At 52.5% G+C, this 19,464-nt stretch overlaps 1 protein-coding gene across 2 annotated transcripts in view; it reads left to right on the forward strand.

The window, feature by feature from the left end:
* Positions 1–1,764: 1,764 nt before the first annotated feature.
* The window catches only part of LOC116434688 (uncharacterized), a 262,733-nt gene continuing 245,033 nt past the window's right edge, over positions 1,765–19,464 (forward strand). For both annotated transcript variants that reach the window (XM_076371327.1, XM_076371328.1), the window contains exon 1: positions 1,765–2,475. In XM_076371327.1, the coding sequence (XP_076227442.1) occupies positions 1,765–2,475 (711 nt within the window). The remainder of the gene's footprint in view (positions 2,476–19,464) is intronic.

A 19,464-nucleotide genomic window follows, 5' to 3' on the forward strand; every position in this document is an offset into this window, starting at 1 on the left:
GTAGAAGCGTGTAGCCATCGTCTCCGTTCGATCTCGTCGAGACGCAGCGGCGAGAGGAGCGCGATGGAGAGAGAAAGAGAGCGAGCCGTGAATAGAAGCTCACCGGCAGGATCAACCGACAAAAGGTGAACCCACAAAGTGGGTCTGGCCGTGTAAGTCCGCGGAAGGCGGGAGGCAAGCCGGCTGGCTGGCCGACTCCGTAGGTACAGAGGAGATATATCGGAGCTCGGGCGTATTCGGGCAGGCTCGTGCGTTCCCGCTGGCTGGTGGTGGCCGCGCACCTCCGCCAAGAGTTTCACGCTGCGTGGAACGAAACTCGTACGCGATCAGCTCGGCCGAGGCAATCCGGCATCCTTATACGTATGGCCGCCGCGTTCCGGCCCCGATATTCTCGTGGTTTTTCCGTCCGGTTCCGTGGGCCCGGCAGAAGATCGACGCGCGCGACGACCGCGTCCTGGCCGGGTCGGTGACGGGACACCTCGCCGTTTCGATCCATCCCCCCAGTGGCGCGTTCGGAACCCCTGTCGCGAGCCGAGAGGCACCGGCGGGCTCCGCGGCGGCATTCTCGAGCCAGTGTACCGTAAAACGTTCGCGGAAGACGGTGAAAACGCGGGTTCGCGGTGCTTCACGCTCGACGACGTCTCGTCGCTGTACGGCAGAGGAGGAGCGGAAGTTTCACGAGGGAGGAGGGAGAGACAGATAGAGAGAGAGAGGGAGAAGGACAAAGGAATAGAGGAAGAAAGAGGAAGGAAGAAAAATAGAGGGACCCGGATTCCCGGTGGCGCGCGCGTTGACAACCCTCGTGTGGCGGTTCCGTTACGGTCGCGAGTGTGTCAACCCCCACCCCAGCCGAGGGACAGGAGTCCGTTCGCTCGGTGGAATCCGTGCGAGTCACGCGGACGACAGGCGGCGAATGACGAGAAGGAAAGGGCCGGGGCCCCCGACAGGGCCAGGTAACGATCCGACCGGCGAAGGAAAATCGGAGTCGTAGGCGGGGCCTAAGGTCGGGGACACGTGACACGGAAACTGTCACGCCGCCCTTGTCCTCCCCTCCTTCACCCCACCACTCGACCGAAAAGCAGCGAGCCAGCCGGCTGTGCCAGAGCGCTCTGCCTGTGCCGCGTGCTGCCGTACGCTTGTGTCCGCACTGTGGGGCCTCCCGACAGAGACCAGTTTTTCTAGAGGACCATCCAGCCTGATCAGATGATTATGATGATACGAGGACTGTGCGCTCTCGGACGCCTGGCGTTCCGTTCTTCATGATGCTACACGCTCCTCGCGCGCACGGTGAATAATAAAGGAACACGTTATCGTTAGGAAATTGACCCGTCGTCGACGTAGACTTGTTTTTTAACGATCTCCCGCGTCGAACATAAAAGTGGGAGTGGTTCGAAAGCCGGTCTGCCCGTCTACACGCGATTGACAGTTGAATACCCGCCCGCGAACGTGACGCGAAGAGGACGATTGTTTGGGGCTGCGATCGCGTCGAGCGCGGATTACTCCGAAATTACCGAACGTTCTTCCGTCGACGAACGTTGCCAGTGAATTCTCGGAGGGACGCGATGCGCGCGGGCTGGACACGAGGCTCCAGCCCCGAATGATGCGCGTTCGATCGCACGGTCCGCTCGATACGTCCGACATCTTGGCCGAGATTTCCGAGCGGTACGCCGCGCGCTATCACGAATCGACAGTCGCTCGACGGGTCGGATCGCCTCGCGAGCGTGCGATGAGGGCATCGGAAGCGCGCCGCGCGTGAACCCGAGAATGCAGCAGGGCAGCGTGGGCGGCTGCGACGGGGACGCGGTGCCCTCCAGTCCTCGGCGCAAATCGCCGCGGACCGGGAAGCTCGGCGAGATTGCGAGCGATAGGAACGCCGAGTCCGATGGCCGGGTCAAAGTGAAAGTCGAGACACCGGAGTCGGCCGAGGTGTTCGAGGTGAAGCGAGAACCCCAGGACGATTGTCACGCTCCTCAGCAGGATTACCAGCACGAGCGAAAGCCGGTCGTTACGACGAAGATCGAGAGGAATCCCGAGATCCCCGGCCAGTGTCAAGCCCAGCATCCGGGCTACCGGCCGATCAACGCCGGCCTACCGAATTCCTACGGGTTCCCGCACTTCTACGGGCCGTCAGCCATGCTGCCGCCACCATTCCCCAGCGCGAAACCGTCCCCCGATAGAGGCATGGTCAAAATAGAGGACCACGATCACGAGCACGAAAGATTGAGGACCGCCGGCGTCTCCGGTGACGGCGCTTTCTACCATCACGAGCCTCATCGGTTCGAGGCGGAGGATTATCATCACGGGAATCCTCCCGGATACCATGGAATGCCTTATCCACACTTCCGGCCGTTCGTCCAGCAACGATCGCCCTATGTCGGCCACCAGAACAACAGCTACAACAGGGCCACTCAATACCATAGCAGGCAGCGGAAATGGAGCGGCGCTGCGATCCGTGGACTCCATCCAGCGATGCCCGTGAGTCACTTACGCGCTCTGATTTTCGTTATTCGCAGGGTGCTCGGCTCGAGGTGCACGATCGTTGTGCCGCCTCCCCGTGTTTCTTTCTATTCCACGCTCATTGTTACGCATAATCGAGTCGCTGTTGCTATCATTGTACCGCGATAAGTGTTCCCACTGGCACTGCGCGAGGCAATTCTATTGAGCGGCCCGAACAGACGGTTGATTTCGAACGGCATTGTAATTGGCGAACTGCGCGCGATGAGACTCCTCCGGACAATGTTAGGAAAAACCGGCAACAATGGGGTAATATTTCTATTCGACTTTCACTTTGATTGCTTGGACTACATCCAGCCGCGGAACGTTGTTGTTGCCAGTCGTAATCAATAACGCGAACGTCTAGTTTCGAGTGTCGGAAACGGGACTCTGCGATTTCAGGATTTTTCAGGGGAACGTCGGAGAACTCGCGTCGTTGCGATAGGTCGCGGATAGAGAGCTCGAAGGTTGCTCGGAACTCGAGACATTCGTTTTTTACGTCTCCCGCCATGATTCTAACGAGCAGCGCGGTCTAATTGATCGATACTGGCGATGCGCGTATCGAACTTGATCCCACCGCTAATGATGCTCGATGGAGGCAGGATGCGCGCGGTCCGCTCGCAGACGCGTCGCTCGGTTATTATGTGCGAAATCGAAACGCAGAAGATCCCCCGGTGTTCTCAGTCGCGTTCCTCCCGCCACCGCGGTCGCGACGTGCTCCGAGGCGTGCACAGAAACTCGTTAATATCGACGCGTAACGCGGAGAATGCCTTTTGTTCGGCGGACGCGGAAGCCAAACGCCGGCGATTTTACTTGCAGATTATTTTTAATTGCGACCGACACGTTAATAATGTATTGAACGCCGCTTTCTTTCGTTCGCTCCGGAATATTGTAAATTGTAAACAACCGTGTATGCATTATGTAAGACGGGCCGCGCGTTTAATCGAGCCCGCTACTCTAGCAAATATCCTCGAAATCGAAGAAAAATCTACTTAACCGTTCTAGTATAATTAATAAGCACGCGCGTTCAAGACTCGAACTCCCAGTTTGCTGACAACTCGCAGGATTAACCTCGTACCTTACTTCTCGCGACACCATCATTCCTATCCCTCTAAATTACCAATCACTCTTTCGCTCGCTACAACGAACCTTCATCTACTTCAGATAGGGCTTTCGCCAAGCGACGTAGAACTACTAGCTGAAGCCCTACATACTCCAAACTCCGCCATTCAACCAGAAGCGACAACGAACGAGTCTCAGTCGAACGTACGCCATCGGCGCGCAGCGCAGTTCTGGCGCGCGGCCAGGTCCCGACAGTTAAAACAAAAGAGCAGCCCAAAGGCGACGGTCGAGCGAGTCCGGCCACGGATTTTTTCAAAAACCGTCGCGAAAGCCCATCCGCTTCGGATCGCAGTGGTCGGACTCGTCGGCGCACGAAAAAAGTATGGCCGTCCGCGGGGCAGGGGCAGCGGAGCTGCGACTCGGAGTCGCTCCCGGAGTGCCGAGTCGTCTCGTTCCACGGACACGTCGCGTTATCGTCGCACGACCTGCGAAGAATTGCCCGGGGTTGCGACTGGGCATTAATGAAATCGAATGAAAGTTCGCGATCGTTCGGCCAAAAATTACCGGCGGTCCGCGGCCGAAATTACAGTGATTACACGCGAGCGTGTCGGTTTGGCCCCTCCGGGGAGGACTCCGGCTCCTTCTCCCGCGTCCTCCTTCTCTCTCCCGCTCGGGCCAGCTTCGAACCGCGTGCTCCCCGGCCGATCCGTACGCCCATTCAGCGGCGCTCGATTACTCGACCGGGAAATGGCCAATGCAGAACGGTTTGCTCAACGATTATTATAATAATATCGGAGTATTAAAATAGATGCGCGTGCTCCGGCGCGGCGAGAGGGCCCGCACCGCCGCGACTTCTGGATCTCCGCGACCGTGCCACCGAGCGCATTACGTATTCTATGGTTATATAATGTGTTGCGCCAAATAACGCCTGGCGTAATGTGGTTACTTTACAAATTACGCCCGCGGCGCGGTATCGGGAGGGCGGGGTTCGATTAATTCAAATTGCTCCTCTCGCCGTGCCGCCCCCCTCCTCGCCGAGCAGCCGTTCCACCTCCCGCCACCCTTTCTGTCTACACGTCGCATAAATTACCGGTTTTTCCTTTTCCCTAACTAATTCCGACCGCGCCGGGACGAGTAATTCGAGAAGGGAACGTGACTGGCGAAGAAATGGATCGCGCTGCTTCGTATCGCCCGGGAAGATTGAAATCGCGCTCGTTGCCCGGAACGCTGCTCTTTAATTCGCGAATTTCGAGCGGATCCACGATTGACATTCGAAAACACGAATTCCCGCTAATGCCGGCCACTCCAATTCGCGTCGATGGTGTACGTTCCAGCGATAGCTACGCTCGCCGTTCCTTCCGCGCGAACGGCGCGGACCATTACCACCTGAACACAGAAATAAGACGATTCCATTGCCGATCCGGTCCACGCGGCGCGGCGATACGATCAACGTGGCCGCGGCGCAGCGATAAATCATACAGCCATACAGAGCGTCCGGGGAAACGGAAACAAATAAATCAGCCGGCGTTCGTCCCGGAGTCCGCGAATTAGCCCGCGTCATCCCGTAATCGTTACGCGGCGGAATCGCGACCAAAACGGGCCGGTCCGCGACACGTTCGGCCGCAGAGTTCTATCCGCTTCCCGCGCCGAAAGTGTCCGGATCGGCCGGTTGCGGCGTGTATAACTGGCCTCGGCCTCTCATCTGCATACCGTTTCCTCTCTCTAACGACCGTTCATCTTCCGCGGTAGGACGTACGCACCTGTATCGAGATAACGCGGCGTAACGTATACCCGCGGCGAATAAGGGCATTGAATCGATGCCGGTCCCTTGGGGCCGGCTTTCCTCCGAGTCGCGCTCGATTCCGCGGCCACGGCGCTCGCGGATAACTCGCGCCGGCGATCGGTCTATAAATTTCGCACCGGGAAATCGCCGCGCACCTGCGAAACCACGGAATCGGCCTCGGGATCCTGTCCGAACGGTTTCTTCCTGCCCCCTGCTGGAACCTGCGCAGGAAGAAACCGTGGACGTATAGATTGCACTGCAAATTGGGTGCATTTGTCTTGCGATATTGGTAAAAGCTATCTGCACGTGAGTTATCATATGTTTATACTGTTTGTACTGTTTCTGGAAATCGGTTATCCTGGCAAACCCGACTTAGCTACCGTTGCTCGGATATCGCTTTACAGTTTATCAAACGTAGTTTCATCATTTTACTCTAAAAGACCAAATGGCTAATTGCTCGCAAAGGATCGGCGGTTCTAGTATACAAGTTCTTATCAGTGATCATTAAACTCTACAGTATGAAATGAAACTAAAATAGCGTATAACTTTAGTTGCAACAATGTGTATCGTCCACGACAGCGGACACTAAAGTTGAAGCCTCGCGAAGGTGAGTCAGACGTCGAATCGGAATCGATCCTGGAGTCGACGGCTATCGAATATCCGTTTCCTACCGATCCCGTTAACGCGAGACGACCGCTTGATAATTTCGTCGTAGAAGCGAGCCAGCGTTACACTCGACCCCTACTATTGTCTCGCGAGTAACGAGACGGTAACGGCTGCTCGGCGCTCGGAGGCCAGGACAATTTGCTCTCTCCTCGTCTTGGCGCGCGCATCCGATTTCCATAATTATGTACCCTTAATTATGCGCGTAACTGTAAACATTGTATCGTGCCCGGCTAAATCGAACTCGCCGCGGCTCGAACGCAGCCGGGTAATTAGCTCGGCTATTCTCGGCCGGCGAGCCGACGTAATCATTTTTGCATACGCCGCGTCCGCCGGCTGACGTGGAAACGCGACATCGATTCGGAGCGCGACATCCGGCGCGCGGTGCGCCGATCGGCTTCCTCAAGGATAACGACATAGCGACGATCGAATTTAATGCCGCTCCGACAGCCGAAGCCCGACGGTCGCGGACATCCGCGCTGTTTACCTTTAATACGATCGTAATTGTTTTCGTACTACTTTATTTCATCCGATTCTCGCCTATTCGGTCTTCGCGCGCCGCTCGAGTCAACCCGAAGTATAATTGCCGCGTGATATATAACTACGGTCGTTTAATTGAAAACCGAACCGAGGAGATGAATGAAATACGAGCACCCCTGAATTTATGCGGCTAATTTCAATTTCAAATAAGGGACGCCCGATTATTATTAAAGAACTACAGAATAAAAGCTTTCAATTAGTTAAACCACGCGAAGTATAATCAGCAACTAACCTCCTCTCCTTCCCCCTCTCACTCTCTCTCTTTTTCTCACTCTGTCCCTCTCGAGCAACATGGAAAAAATCGTCCTTGAAGGGGATAATCGATTAACGAAGGACAAGGATCGAAACGACTGTCTCGTTCGTTTAATGGCCAACGGCTGCTGATTCAGCCGTCCCGTGCGCGTTAAATCCACTTTTTTTTCTCCTCCGCGGATAGTGATCTAGCTGCGCGTACCTGGCGAGAAAAAGGCGTGACACGCCTCGTTCCTCGCCGGAGGCGACGTCACCGGCGAACGTGACATCGGGTGACTAAACGGACGCGCGTAAGTACAACCTGCCCGGCCGAGTGACGCGTTATTTAACGCGGGGCCTCGTCGATTTCCGTGCGACGCCGTCGAAAACGAAGAAAACGTTTGCCACGGAAAGCGGCGCGAGGGGGGCCCGGGAGCGATTCCGCTCGCCAGATGCGTCCGCACCGGTGCGTTTTTCTACCTGAAGGGCGTCCAATTGAGCGCAACACATGGCGCCGCTCGGCGCGGCCCACCGATACGCGCCGATTCGTCTCGTGGTCCCGGCGAAAACGAGTCTCGCCGCGTCGGTAGACACAATGCGGTGTTACACGGCCGACCGACGCGCGTTTAATTGAGCCCGGCCCCCGAAAAAAATATTCGTGGCCCGCGTGGACGGGGGACACGGTGCCGTTTTACGGGAAATGAGCGGCGAATGAGAGTGTGCTTCCGAAACAATGGCGGATATGCAAATATCGCCGCTCGTCCCGGCGGACCGTCCTTCCGAAAGTCGACGGAGCGAGATTAAAAAGCGTCCGGCGGCTTCTGCGCGCCGCGAGAAAAATGTCCATCCGCTTCTTGCTCTTCGACGAGTTCTTCTTCCTCTTCTTACGAGGGCAGTTGTATATTTTGTACTCATCGATTCACAACGGGGCGTGATTCTGTAAAAAAAAAAAGAAGAACCGTTCCCCTCCTGGCCTGGCCTCCATTGTGCCGGTCCCCGGCACAGGCTACACGCTTTTCATCGTTAACAAGCATGCTAAACAACGTTCGCCCGCTGCCACTGGCTCCTGGGAGCACGTCGGAATTTTTCTACCGTGACGATGGTTAGAGGCTGGGGACGATCGATGGAACGCGAAGCGGTTTAACTATTACACATTTTGTGCTCACATTCGGCGACGTTTCTTTCGATCTTCTTGTTATACAGCTACGATCTCTTTTTACGAATGAATTCTAAAGATATTCAGGGATCTCGATGTCCCTCGGTGCTCCCGGACGAAGTCGACGTCTTCGGAATAACATAGATCGTTAAGTACGAGATTCACAACCCTGGGAACAGTTAAAGGTAGTAACTTCGCGGAGGAAGCCGATCGGAGAAAAACCCGCGCAAAAGTTGGAGCGTATCCGGCCAATGAATTTGACAGAACACGTCCGAGTAATTACGAGTCCGCCGGTCGCGGGCCTATAAACGTAACGACACGGCTCCGCGGCAACGATACGGGTATTCTTGTGAAATCGGCCGTACCGTACTGCCCGGCTCGTATTTACCGCGATTCCACCGCGGATCGTCGAGTTAACGACAACGAGCGGACGACAAAAAGCGCGCTGCTCCGCGTTATTACCTCGAAATGAGGCATCCCGATGATACCTGCGGACGAATGGGGGGCGGCTGTTTGTGCGCGTGTTCGCACTACCCGCCGGCCTCCCCCCGTAATCGCGCGGCTTTACATGTCACTTCGCGGCGTATGAATAATTAATGGCCCCCGGTTTGTTTCGCTGCTCGCGCACCGGCCGATTCCTTTTTTTCATTTCCCTCTTTGATTCCCGATCCTCGCAATCGGCCGACACGCTTCCGGATGGAGCGGGACGGGAGAATAAAAACGAGAGGAGGGAACCTCGCGGCCGTCACGGCTCATTGCGGCCGCGTGATTGTCACGATTGCGTTCTTTGGCCGGGCAATTGCGACTCGTGCCTGGAGTTTCACTTCGATGCAACCGATGAATTGCGTTGTATTTATGTGCAGCGCCTCGGAACCGAAGTGTAAAATTAGAACGTACCGATGAAGTCTCGTTTTAAATCAGTTCACCTTCGACTTTACAATGTTTCCCTTTCCTCGATTTATCTTATTCATCACATTTTCCAGAAATAGAACTACAAGGAAATGTCACTCTCCAGGTTGTTGCGTCGTCGAGTACGTAGATCGATCTTCGAATCGCCGCGGAAGTTTGATTCCCGCGTCTAACGAGACCGGGAAGATACAATTCGCAGAGGTCAGCTTCATTGTTTACCGATGAACGCAACGAAAATACACTCCAGCGGTAATGGGCACGCTCGGTTCTTCGCGTCGGATCAGGAGTAAAAAGTTAATAACGATTTATCGGTCCGCTCGCGTCTAGAAGATTCGTTCCGGGTGCTTGAGCCGCGGGAAGGCTAGGAAAGAGAGCGAGCCGGGTGAAGGGTGGTCAGGCCTCTCGCATTCGGCTTTAAGTGAAAGTACTAAAAGTGTACCGTTCTCCTAATTACCAGAAGTTTAGCCGGCGACCGAACTCATCTGTCGTAAACGTCCGCCGCCGAGATAACCGTATCGGCGGATTATAAACCCGCGGTAAAAAGACAGGGGAGCGAGCTACGGCTACCGATAACTGTTTTACGAGCTTCTTCACTGCGCCGAGAAAGTAATTGTATGACATCAGCCTACGAAACAATTCGTGGGCTTTTCTTATCGACCTGGGAAAAATTAAGGAAACATTCTCTACCATTCCGGTGTAACATTGTTCTTCGATCCCTTTGCAAATGGCAAACCGATGTTAACCGATTCGTCGCCAATGTACACCGGTGATCGGCAGAGTGTTTAGTATTCTCAACACGAACATCTTCCTTGCATTTTTATTGTACTTTAATGAAACGCAAAATGAACTGACAGAACGAAAATTACAATTCGCGCCAGCATCGGATGCGTTAATTAAAAAAGGGATGGCTTTTGAAGAAGGAAACGGTCACTCGAAGGGCGATCCGTTACGCGCTCTTTCGGCTGCAATTCAACATGGCAAAGGAGAGGAAAAGGAAGAGCAACCAACAGCCCTCGCGTCGTTATTAAAGGATCGGACGTCAGTCGCCGACAGCCGCTGAGCATCGCGCGTGCGCGTCGAAACCGCAACCCCGAAGCCGCACGCTAATTATTTATTCTCCGTTCGTTATGCTTTCCTCTTGGCCTAGCGTGACGAGTCCCTTTCCCTGCCGTCACTTGAGATTCTTCAGTATTCCCGTCACCGAGTTCCTCCTTTTCGCAATCCTTCGCCTCCTAACATTATCTTCTCGCTTAGATGCATTAGATTGACCCTTTGAACTCCGTAGGCTCCAATATTGCACCAGTTATAATACGAAATATTTCAATGAATCTTAAAGAAACTGCGATAAAATTATTAGATCTTCCAGACATCTGAATTTTGTACTAAGGAAAATAAAAGATAAAAGAAATGTTGCATTTCTCATTTTAGGAATACTATAAAAATTAGTTGCTGACAGATTACAGAACCTGGAGTGCTAAGGGTTAACCATTCAAATCTTTAGAAAACATCAACGTTCCAACATTGCCCTCAATCTCTTAGTCTAAAATCTCCACGAATATTAACTCCTCTTCAGTCCCTCGTCCATCGAACGCAAACCGAAACAGAAATTTCAATCAAAAATAATCAGAAACAATTCCAGCGTGGAGGAGCCAACAGTTCCCAAGCACAGGGTTGCAGAATTAGCGGCGAACACAATGGGCAATAACTGTCTCTAAAATGCGAAGTTCCCCGAAGGTTCGAGGCCTCCGCGTCCCCTAACCTTTAAGTCAACAATTTCCAGCCGGCTGACAGCCGGAAAAATGTTTCTCGATCGCGGGCCGCGCGTTCACCCGATGGGATAATTGTCTATGACGCATAGCTCCTCGACGATTGCGTTCCGTGACGTCAATACAGCGCGCGGATAGACGGACGCGGAGCGTGTGCCGCGGTTGTGTGAAAATATTTGCGAGCGTGCGTGTCCCGATCGGCGCGGAATGCGTGTGCGTGACCCGTTCCTCTCTCTCTCTCTCACTCTCTTTCCCTTGGACACGGGTCCACGCGGAATTTCCGCGAGAGATCCACGTGACCAGGTAGTGGAAGAAGCGCCCTCGGTCCGGCAACAAGACGTTTCGCGTGGATCGGGAAGTGAAATAATTGAGAGGATACGTATGGGAAAGTGTGTTCGTAACACCGAGCGGCTCGGGTATCGGCGTTCCTCTCGTCTGAGCCCCGGCCACCGAGTCCCGCCTGCTCCGAACAAAAACTTAATTACTATTTGCCACGGATAAATTAATGGTAATTGCCGGGGATAATGGCTTGCGCGAATATATACATATATATTTATACATAAGTGTGTACATATGTATACATACATGTATAAGCACGTGTAGGTTATACGTAGAAATTTCGTCGCAGAATGATCGAGAGATCTCGAAATCCAGGAAATCGATCCGATTCGAAGAGAGCGAGGGCGAGCTGGATGTTTCAATCGTTCTCGTAAACCGTTGATTCGCATGATGCTTCCTCCTGCGATTATTCGTCCATTTCGCGAGGGAAAAGTTCCGTCCCACCATCCTGGAAACGAATTACCATTACAAATCCTGCCCCTGAACGTGAACGCTACAAAGCGTATTGCGTAACGCGCTCCGCAGGATTTTGTAAACTCCCCGCGCATCCGTTGGCCCCGCGGAGCAGGTGTTAGGCGAGCCGCAGCAGCTCGTGTGTCAGATTCACACGAATTAATGAAAAATAATTTGCCAGACAGTGGAGAGCAATTAGCGGGAGAGCGGAGTGTGGAAAAGAGTGCGGAGAGTTACATCGCGGTCTATTAATTTTAATAGATCGTTAGAACGATAACGCTCGTTCACGTATAACTGTCGGAAGTCCGGTTGCGATTCACACTCGCGATACGTATCGGAAAACTTTATTGTACCGGTGCGCGTCTTCTGTCGACGAATACGCGATTCCACGGTCCTCGCCAAGTTGCACGTGGAAGACAATGGAACCTTGTTGAAAATATTCATCGTGAAGTCAGGATGGTCCCGTGAAAATAGGATCGTCAGGCTACCGTGATGATTGATAAACGACTGTTTGGACAAAGTAATGATTCTGATTTTCTTGCACTCCCATCGGTGCAAGAGAATCCTATGCGGGTAACAATAATGAAGGATTTCGTAATAGGATTGAATAATATCAAACGTTGAACAGTCTTCTCTATTTCACGAATGAAAATACTTTCACGAAGGAAAATAGAGTAGGTGAACTGAATCACAGGATGACAGATTAAAATAAGAATCTAATCTACGTTTGCTACGCCTCAAATTACTTCTGACATTTCTTGTTTCTCATGTGCGAAAAATATCCTTTTTCACTTAATGTCGTCAATATTTGAGCATTCTTGTTTCTTTACTGTTAAAGAGAAAGCGATCCGATTCGACTCGATCTACCTTATCCCAATAATTCGCTGGATTAACCTTTTGCAGACGAATGTCGGCATTTTGCGGGATCAAACTTCCATGCTTGGAATACCAAGTCGCAAATAAATGAGAGATCTGTACGTAGTTTCCTCTCCATTAATTAAGCAATTGATATATAACTCAGCTTTGTATATTTCAAAGTTTTGTATGTTTCAAAGAGGTTTCGTCCGCGAAGGGTTAAAATCGCACAATCTGCACAGAGGACTATTTAACCCTTCGCACTCGGTAGGTGACTCAGTCACCACTTGATTTCCTACAGTGAAGCTATAAAGTTTGATATTTAATATGATACTTCACATAATGCATCAATCTGAGAAATATTGACGTAAAATAGCTTTGTCCGTCAATTCGCGTGAATTTCTCGTCGAAGTTTTACAGAATACCGTGTTCATCTCATCAGAAAATGTTGAAATATTTCTAGTGAAAGACTTCGGAGTGCAAAGGGTTAACTATTCCTCCTATATGTATTTACTTTCATAACTAATAACAATTCGTAAGTTTACAATTCCTGAAAAAAAGCGGTCGATCCGTTCGACCTACTCCATAGATCAACGTTGGATCCCGTGCAGAGTATTCAGCCGCACAGCTTAATAGTCAATGTAACAGGTCACTTTTGCATGTAGACTCGGCCGTGAAATCGCGGGCATTATCGTCGTCATCGTAGCAACTAGCCTTCTAACCGGAGCGGCCGGGCCGTTCCTCTTTAATAGAGGCTTATCCTCTTCCGCGAAACGGTTCCCGAGCCGAGGATTCGCGTCGAGCGGGCACCGTGGACAATGCACGATACATTGATTCTTTATGAGGCCACTTAGAGCCCCGCGATGCCTATAGCCGTGCGCTCTCGACGTTATTGTAATGCGACTAACGTTCCACACTTAGCCGATTATGTTACAAAGACACGGAACGGGCCGGTTACCGGGTCCGCCACCACGCTTCACGATCGCTGACACCTCCACCGACCCGCGAGCGTTCCGCCGGCATTATGATCGCGGCCATTAAAGTAATCGATGCTATTTAGAGGCAGATACGCTTCTCATACGCTGACCCGCGTGACATCCTAGACCGTACCGTGAATAATTCCGATTTGCACGATTCACACGTTACTCCCAGACGGAATTCCCCCGCGAGAAACGCATTTACATCGATCGTTCCCCGTGCGGATCCGCGATCCTCTGGAATATAATCCCGGAAGATTCTTTCTACATTTCGCTCGACGCGGCTACTCCCCACCCGTATCGTCCCGCCGTTTATTCGTCCCGATTATTCTAATGATCGCCGTTCGTTCTGTCCGAACGATCAGCGTAATTGCCCAATAGCCCGTGCGCCGATTTCACCGATACTCTCGAAGACCGAGGGATCCTTTAAAGCACCAGCTGCTCTCTAGATACACTTCTCATGACCCGCGCGACATTCCTGCCCCTAATAGCGAATAATTTCGATTTGCATGTTTCACACGTCACTCTCCGTTCGGAATTCAGCCGCGAGAAGCACGTTTACATCCATAGAAAAGGATCGTCCGGTACGTTCCGTCCGGGACGCGGTTACAGTCCGCTGTTATATTCGCCCGTTTATTCTTCGATTATTTTAATGACCGCCGTTCGTTCTGTCCGAACGATCAGCGTAATTGTCCGATAACCGATACATCCATTTCACCGATCTTCCCGAGGACAACCCGGCGTCCTCCCGACACAGATTACCCCGCGCGATACCCTAGAGCGGCGAGCCGAACCACGCCGAACAAATCACGCGAGTCATCCGTGTAACTCGGCCCGAGGACAGGTTTAACGTTTTTAACGTCAGCGAGATTTATACCGGGGGCAAGGCGAATCGGCCGGAGCGGTGGGTTCCGGGGCCCGGTCCCAGCGAGCAGTCCACGTTTTTTTCAAACGCGTAAAGCAGGATCCGCGGCACGACGCCGGCCGGTTCCCCGCCTCGCTCGCGCTCTCCTTCCCGCCATAACGAGCAGATATGGTGGCCGGTCAAACACGACCCGGTGATTCTTTATGGTGCCATTAAAAGCCCGCGCGGAGTCATAGTCGCACGGTAAACATTATTATAATCCGACTAGCTCCGCCGCGCCGGCCGTGCCGATTACTTCACAAAGGCGCGGGACGACTGGTTTAGGGTCGCGATTCCGCTTTACGAGCGCTGACACCGGGCGACGGGACTCCGGCGAGCCCTACGCGAGACGTCTTGATTCATGAACGGAAACCGAGCCGCCTCGGGACGATTCGCAACGCTTCTTCGCTCCTCCCGCTAGACCGACCTCGGACGCTTGTAAAACGCCTGGTAACCGCGCGGGTTTAATTAACCGCGGATCGTTTCGGGACGCGTACGAGCACGGGACGAATCGCCGATTCGAATTCGCTGGATGGCGATGCCATGACGCGTGCCGTGATCGAGCTGTGGCCGATGGGAGAATCGAAGGAAATGCGGAAAAATGGAGAGGAATTTTGTAAGAGGATTTTGAACTGCAGTGGATTAGTTTCCTCTGGTCAGTAAGTAAGGAGAGGATATATGGATAGATAAATGAAAGATGGAAGAGGATGGAAGAGGATTCAGCTGTCGATAAAGGAATTAACCCCTTGCGGGATTCTTTGAAATCTACGAAACCAGCAGATGAAAGTTATGTATGAAACGCTTAGACAATAGAAAGGAAACTACGCTGATCTCTTGCTGTTTCAGCAATAAAATCATTTGTTTGCTTAGTTTTCGAAACACAAGAATTTCATCTCGCTGAAGTGTCATTCGTCCGCAAAGGGTTAAATGATCGAAAGGTGAAAAAGTAATGAAGAATTTCGTAGAATTCTGGAGGATTTCGATTGAATGAAGTAGTTTCTTCTGGTTAACAGATATGACATTCTTCGCTAAGGAAGATTCTCGTGTCGCTAATTTACATGCCACTTTGAGAATGTATACGAAAATGTGCAGAGGTTGCGGCTAGCTGACACCGGCCGAATCGAAGCACGGCTCGAGCGGAGCCCGCTGGTATCCTCGCGCGAGGGTCAGCTCGACGTGCGCCGATATTACGAGCACGGATATTAAAGTAATTGATGCCACCATAAAACATCGAACAGCGGCACGTCCTCCGTGTCCCTGCGCCGGTTCTTTGCCTCGAGTCCCCGTGGTGCTCGATTTAACGCGTCGATGTTCTTCTGCGCCGTCGAACTTTCCTCGCCGCGGAGACAGTGCCATTTGTTCGCGGGCGAAAATTGCAGCCGGTGATCACGAACTTTCGTACTAATCGCCGGTTTCGGGCCGGGGTTTAATGAACGGGGCATCGGGGCCGTGGCTTTTTCATTGCTGGAGCTCCGTAACCCGGCGATTGGTCTCTTCACGTGTGCCGTCTGCTCTATTTTCGGAACAAGACACCATAGGAAACGGCTGTTAACGATTTTAAAAGATCATCGACAGCGATCGAGCGAAACAGCAATCCACACGCGAACGAAGCTCTCGAACAGAATTCTCAAAGTAACAAGAAAAAGTTCAATCTACGAAAAAGAATTCCATTAGAATTCACTCGTGAATTCGACACCACTTTCCCACGTGTACCGAGTGACTTATTCCGTCGCAGGAAAGCTGTCCGCCGAATGCAGGCCGAGAGGATCGCGAAATTTCCGCCGCGCGGCTATCGGAGCGGGCACGGCCGGTGTTTCACGCTTGCCGGGCCGAATAATAATTTCTCGTCGGCCGCGGGGCCCCTCGGAACGACTTCATCTCCCCGGGGCCGGTGTACGTCTCGCGACATTGTCTACCCCGCAGAGGCTCGGTGTAGCCGGAGGATTTAAAGAGCGGGTGGATCGCGTAGGCGGCTGCCTTCCACGGTGTAAACCGAGCTTTACGGCGCTCGTGGCCTCGTCGATCGTGAGATCGTATTAGAGCGGCGCGTCGGCGGCGCCGAGTTTTGCTTAGGTCGAGGGTGTCGGCCGGCTGAGGGCTGCGGGGGCGGCGGGGGAAGGGAGCTGTGCTGTTCTTCAGCTGCTTCGACGCGAGGGAGGCGCACGGCGCGGGGAGGGAAACGAAAGGGGGAGGCGGAAAGGGAGAAACGGGGAGCGAGAGGGACAGAGGAGGAATCGATGGACGCGAAAAGAGAAAGAACGGGCAGGGTTGGCGGAAGGGGGCGGGGGGTGGCGGGAGTGAGGGGAGGGAAAAAGTAAAGAGAAATAATAGAGTGGACCGGGTGAGACGGAGAAATGGATCGAACGGCGGAGGAGGACGCGTGGACGGAGAGAGACGGAGGATGGAAGGGCACATGGAAGGAACAGCGTGTAACGATGTATCAAGCTGTTGCGCCCCTGGCGTGTCCGGCAATGGTGGATCGTCGCTTTGAGCTGGACCGCGCCGCTTCGGCTCTGCATCATGCCTTTACACGCTCCCAATGCCCAAACGAGGGACGATAATGCCTCGCTCTCGTCTTGTTCCCGCGCATAGACACTATTAATTTCGTATCCCTCGCCGCGCGCACGACCCATCTTGCGGGTTAACACAGCCGACGCCGGCTGACCGGCCTGCCCGGCCGCCTCTCCTCGATTGACTCGTTCCCCTCCGACCGTGATACCCCCGTCGGATTCCTCGATATCCCTCATCCCTTCCGTTTTTAGCTTTGATCTTCGAAAACTGGATGAAGGTACTTAAATCGACGCTGTGGAGGACGATATCGACGCTACCGTATCGTTGGTGGTTGATATATGGGGTACGGTTGAGGTCGAATATAAACGCTTAACCTCTTAGGCGCGGCTGAATTTTGCCGGGGCTGTTTCTCTGTACGGCAGAGTTCTGTACGGACAATGTTCTCTATGTACATTGGAATGAAGTTTTTGTTGATTAAATTATAATTTTTTCTTAAAGATATGATACACGTAATTTAACTCTGACAGTTTAGAATAATAATTAGTAATACAAGTGGGTATGATATATGACGTATTGGTAGCGACGGAGACACTATAGTGACGCGTCGTGTCTAAGAGGTTGATGAAAGAATCGTGCTGCTGAATGTTTAATAATTATTTCTATTTACCTCTGCTACGAGGGAGCAGACTCGATCAACGTTAATTGTTTCGATCGATGGAAAGAGCCGGGGACACTCTCTGAAAAATGAACTCCGCTCGTTCTCAAAGAGCTGCGCGCGATCTAATACCTAAGGATATTATAACGGGGCAACCCGAGCTCACCTTTAAAGTTTAGAGATAGCGGACGATAATTAATTTGAGCAGCGAGCCTCGCCCGCGTCTCGAGTTACCGAGGCGTCGAGTCCCCGCGCGTTCGACGGGGCTCTTTTAATAATTCCCGAGCGGGCCGCGTGATTAATGTCGCGCGGATCCAGCCGGACGGTTCCGCGATCCCCCGGCGTATATGCATAATATAATTCGCGGGCGAGGTTTCGAGAATTTTAAAATCCGCGCGGCATAATTAATACCCGTATCCCCGGTGCTCGTCCACCGTGGCTCGTTAATGCGGATAGATTAAAGTTTCCATTCGGCTGGCCGCCATTTGCACGCCGATAAATTCCATTAATAATGTTGCATGATACGGTTCTTTTTTCCGCCGCGCGAGGCGAAACCGCGGCTCGGCTCGCACCGGGAACGGTACATAATTACACGTGGTAAGGCTCGCGGCGTTGCGTGTGACGTCGTAACCCGTGCCTAAACGGCCGGCGATAATCTCCGCGGCGCTGGTCTTGTTCCCGGCCGCGGATACTATTAATTTCGTGTCCCTCGCCGCGCCGTGCCCGCCGTGTTTTTCGATTGACTCGTTTATCTTGCTTTCCGCCGATTTCGCTGTAATTAGAACTCCCGATGGAAAATTAATTCGTCGAGGACTGCGGCCTCCGCTGGCCCCGGAACGCTTTCCGCGCTGGAAACCTCCGCCGGCTCTACGTCGCGACGAGTTTTTTCATCGCAAGTCTGCACGCTCCTACAGCTGCCACCGTGCGAGATATTCGACGCGGGGAACCGCTTTCGTGGCGGTCGCCTGGAGCTTTTTCTAATATCGTTATCAGTTTCTTAGGGACGGTCGTGGTAAGTTCAGTGATCACCGTTTCGAGAAGTGTCTTAAAGAGATTTATGAATTTTGAATGTTCACGAAAGAACATTGATCAGATATTGATCTGGAAGACGGCTACCTCGAGAATCTATCATACTTCGAACGAGTGAGATTTCCAACTCATTTCAGCTTTCGAAAGCTGAGTCGAAGCGCATTTTCCCCGCGGATCGCTTCTTCCGAATCCGCGCGTCGTAAACGGCGTCGCAGGGCTGGGGGGAGAGCTTTTATTGCCGTGGTTTTGCGGACGGGCCCTCCGAACGCCGGCGAACCTCGTACATCACCGCAGCCCATTATTTCCGCGAACGGCGCGGCGCGGGGCGAGCAAAACAGAACTACCGGACGTATAATGACACGTTGACAGGTGTGTAGCTCGGCCCGATCGGGGCCTCGGCCTGTGTTCGAGCCCACCGACACGCACGTGAGTGCCGGCAGCCGATGAATGCGTGCGAGGAAACGCGTGTACCCCCGGTTCGCACGTGCCACGCACGCCGTTACGCTTGGAAAGCTTCTACCCAACGGCTTCCTTCGCTACTCGATCGACCGTTCCTTCTTGCGCGGCACTCTTTGCCTCCTGCTTCAACCGCTCGGCCGGACTTTCGATGGGTCCTTCGATTATGCTCCGCAGGACGCACGGTTGATCGGTTGGACGCGGTTCATCTATTTTCGAGAAAATTGCGAACGAATACTCGGATCTTTTCGGAAGTCTGCTTTTAAGTACTCCAGATGGTATTGTAATCTATCAGCACCTGCAACTAATTTTTACAGTTTCTCTAGTGAAAATGAGAAATATAACATTCCTTCGACCTTTTATTCTCCTTCTCAGAAAATTTGGATGTGTGGAGAATCGAATAATTTTAGGGCAGTTTCTTTGATTCATTAAAATATTCAATATAATTGGTGCAAATTGGAGCCTACAGAGTTCAAAAGGTTAATTACTGGAATAATGGTAATATTGAGATTCTCGGATAACAATGTAGCTATTAGAAGTATAGTTTCAATTCAAAGTTAGCTTCCGGAAGCGTCTGGAGACGAAGTCTTCGAAACAATGGTTCAAAATGGATTCTGTGTTGTCTAAGAATGATCGAAGCAAGACTCAACACGTTCCATATCTTGAATAATGAAAAGGGAAA

This window comes from Nomia melanderi, chromosome 10 (genome assembly GCF_051020985.1).
Source record: "Nomia melanderi isolate GNS246 chromosome 10, iyNomMela1, whole genome shotgun sequence".
Lineage (NCBI taxonomy): Eukaryota > Metazoa > Arthropoda > Insecta > Hymenoptera > Halictidae > Nomia > Nomia melanderi.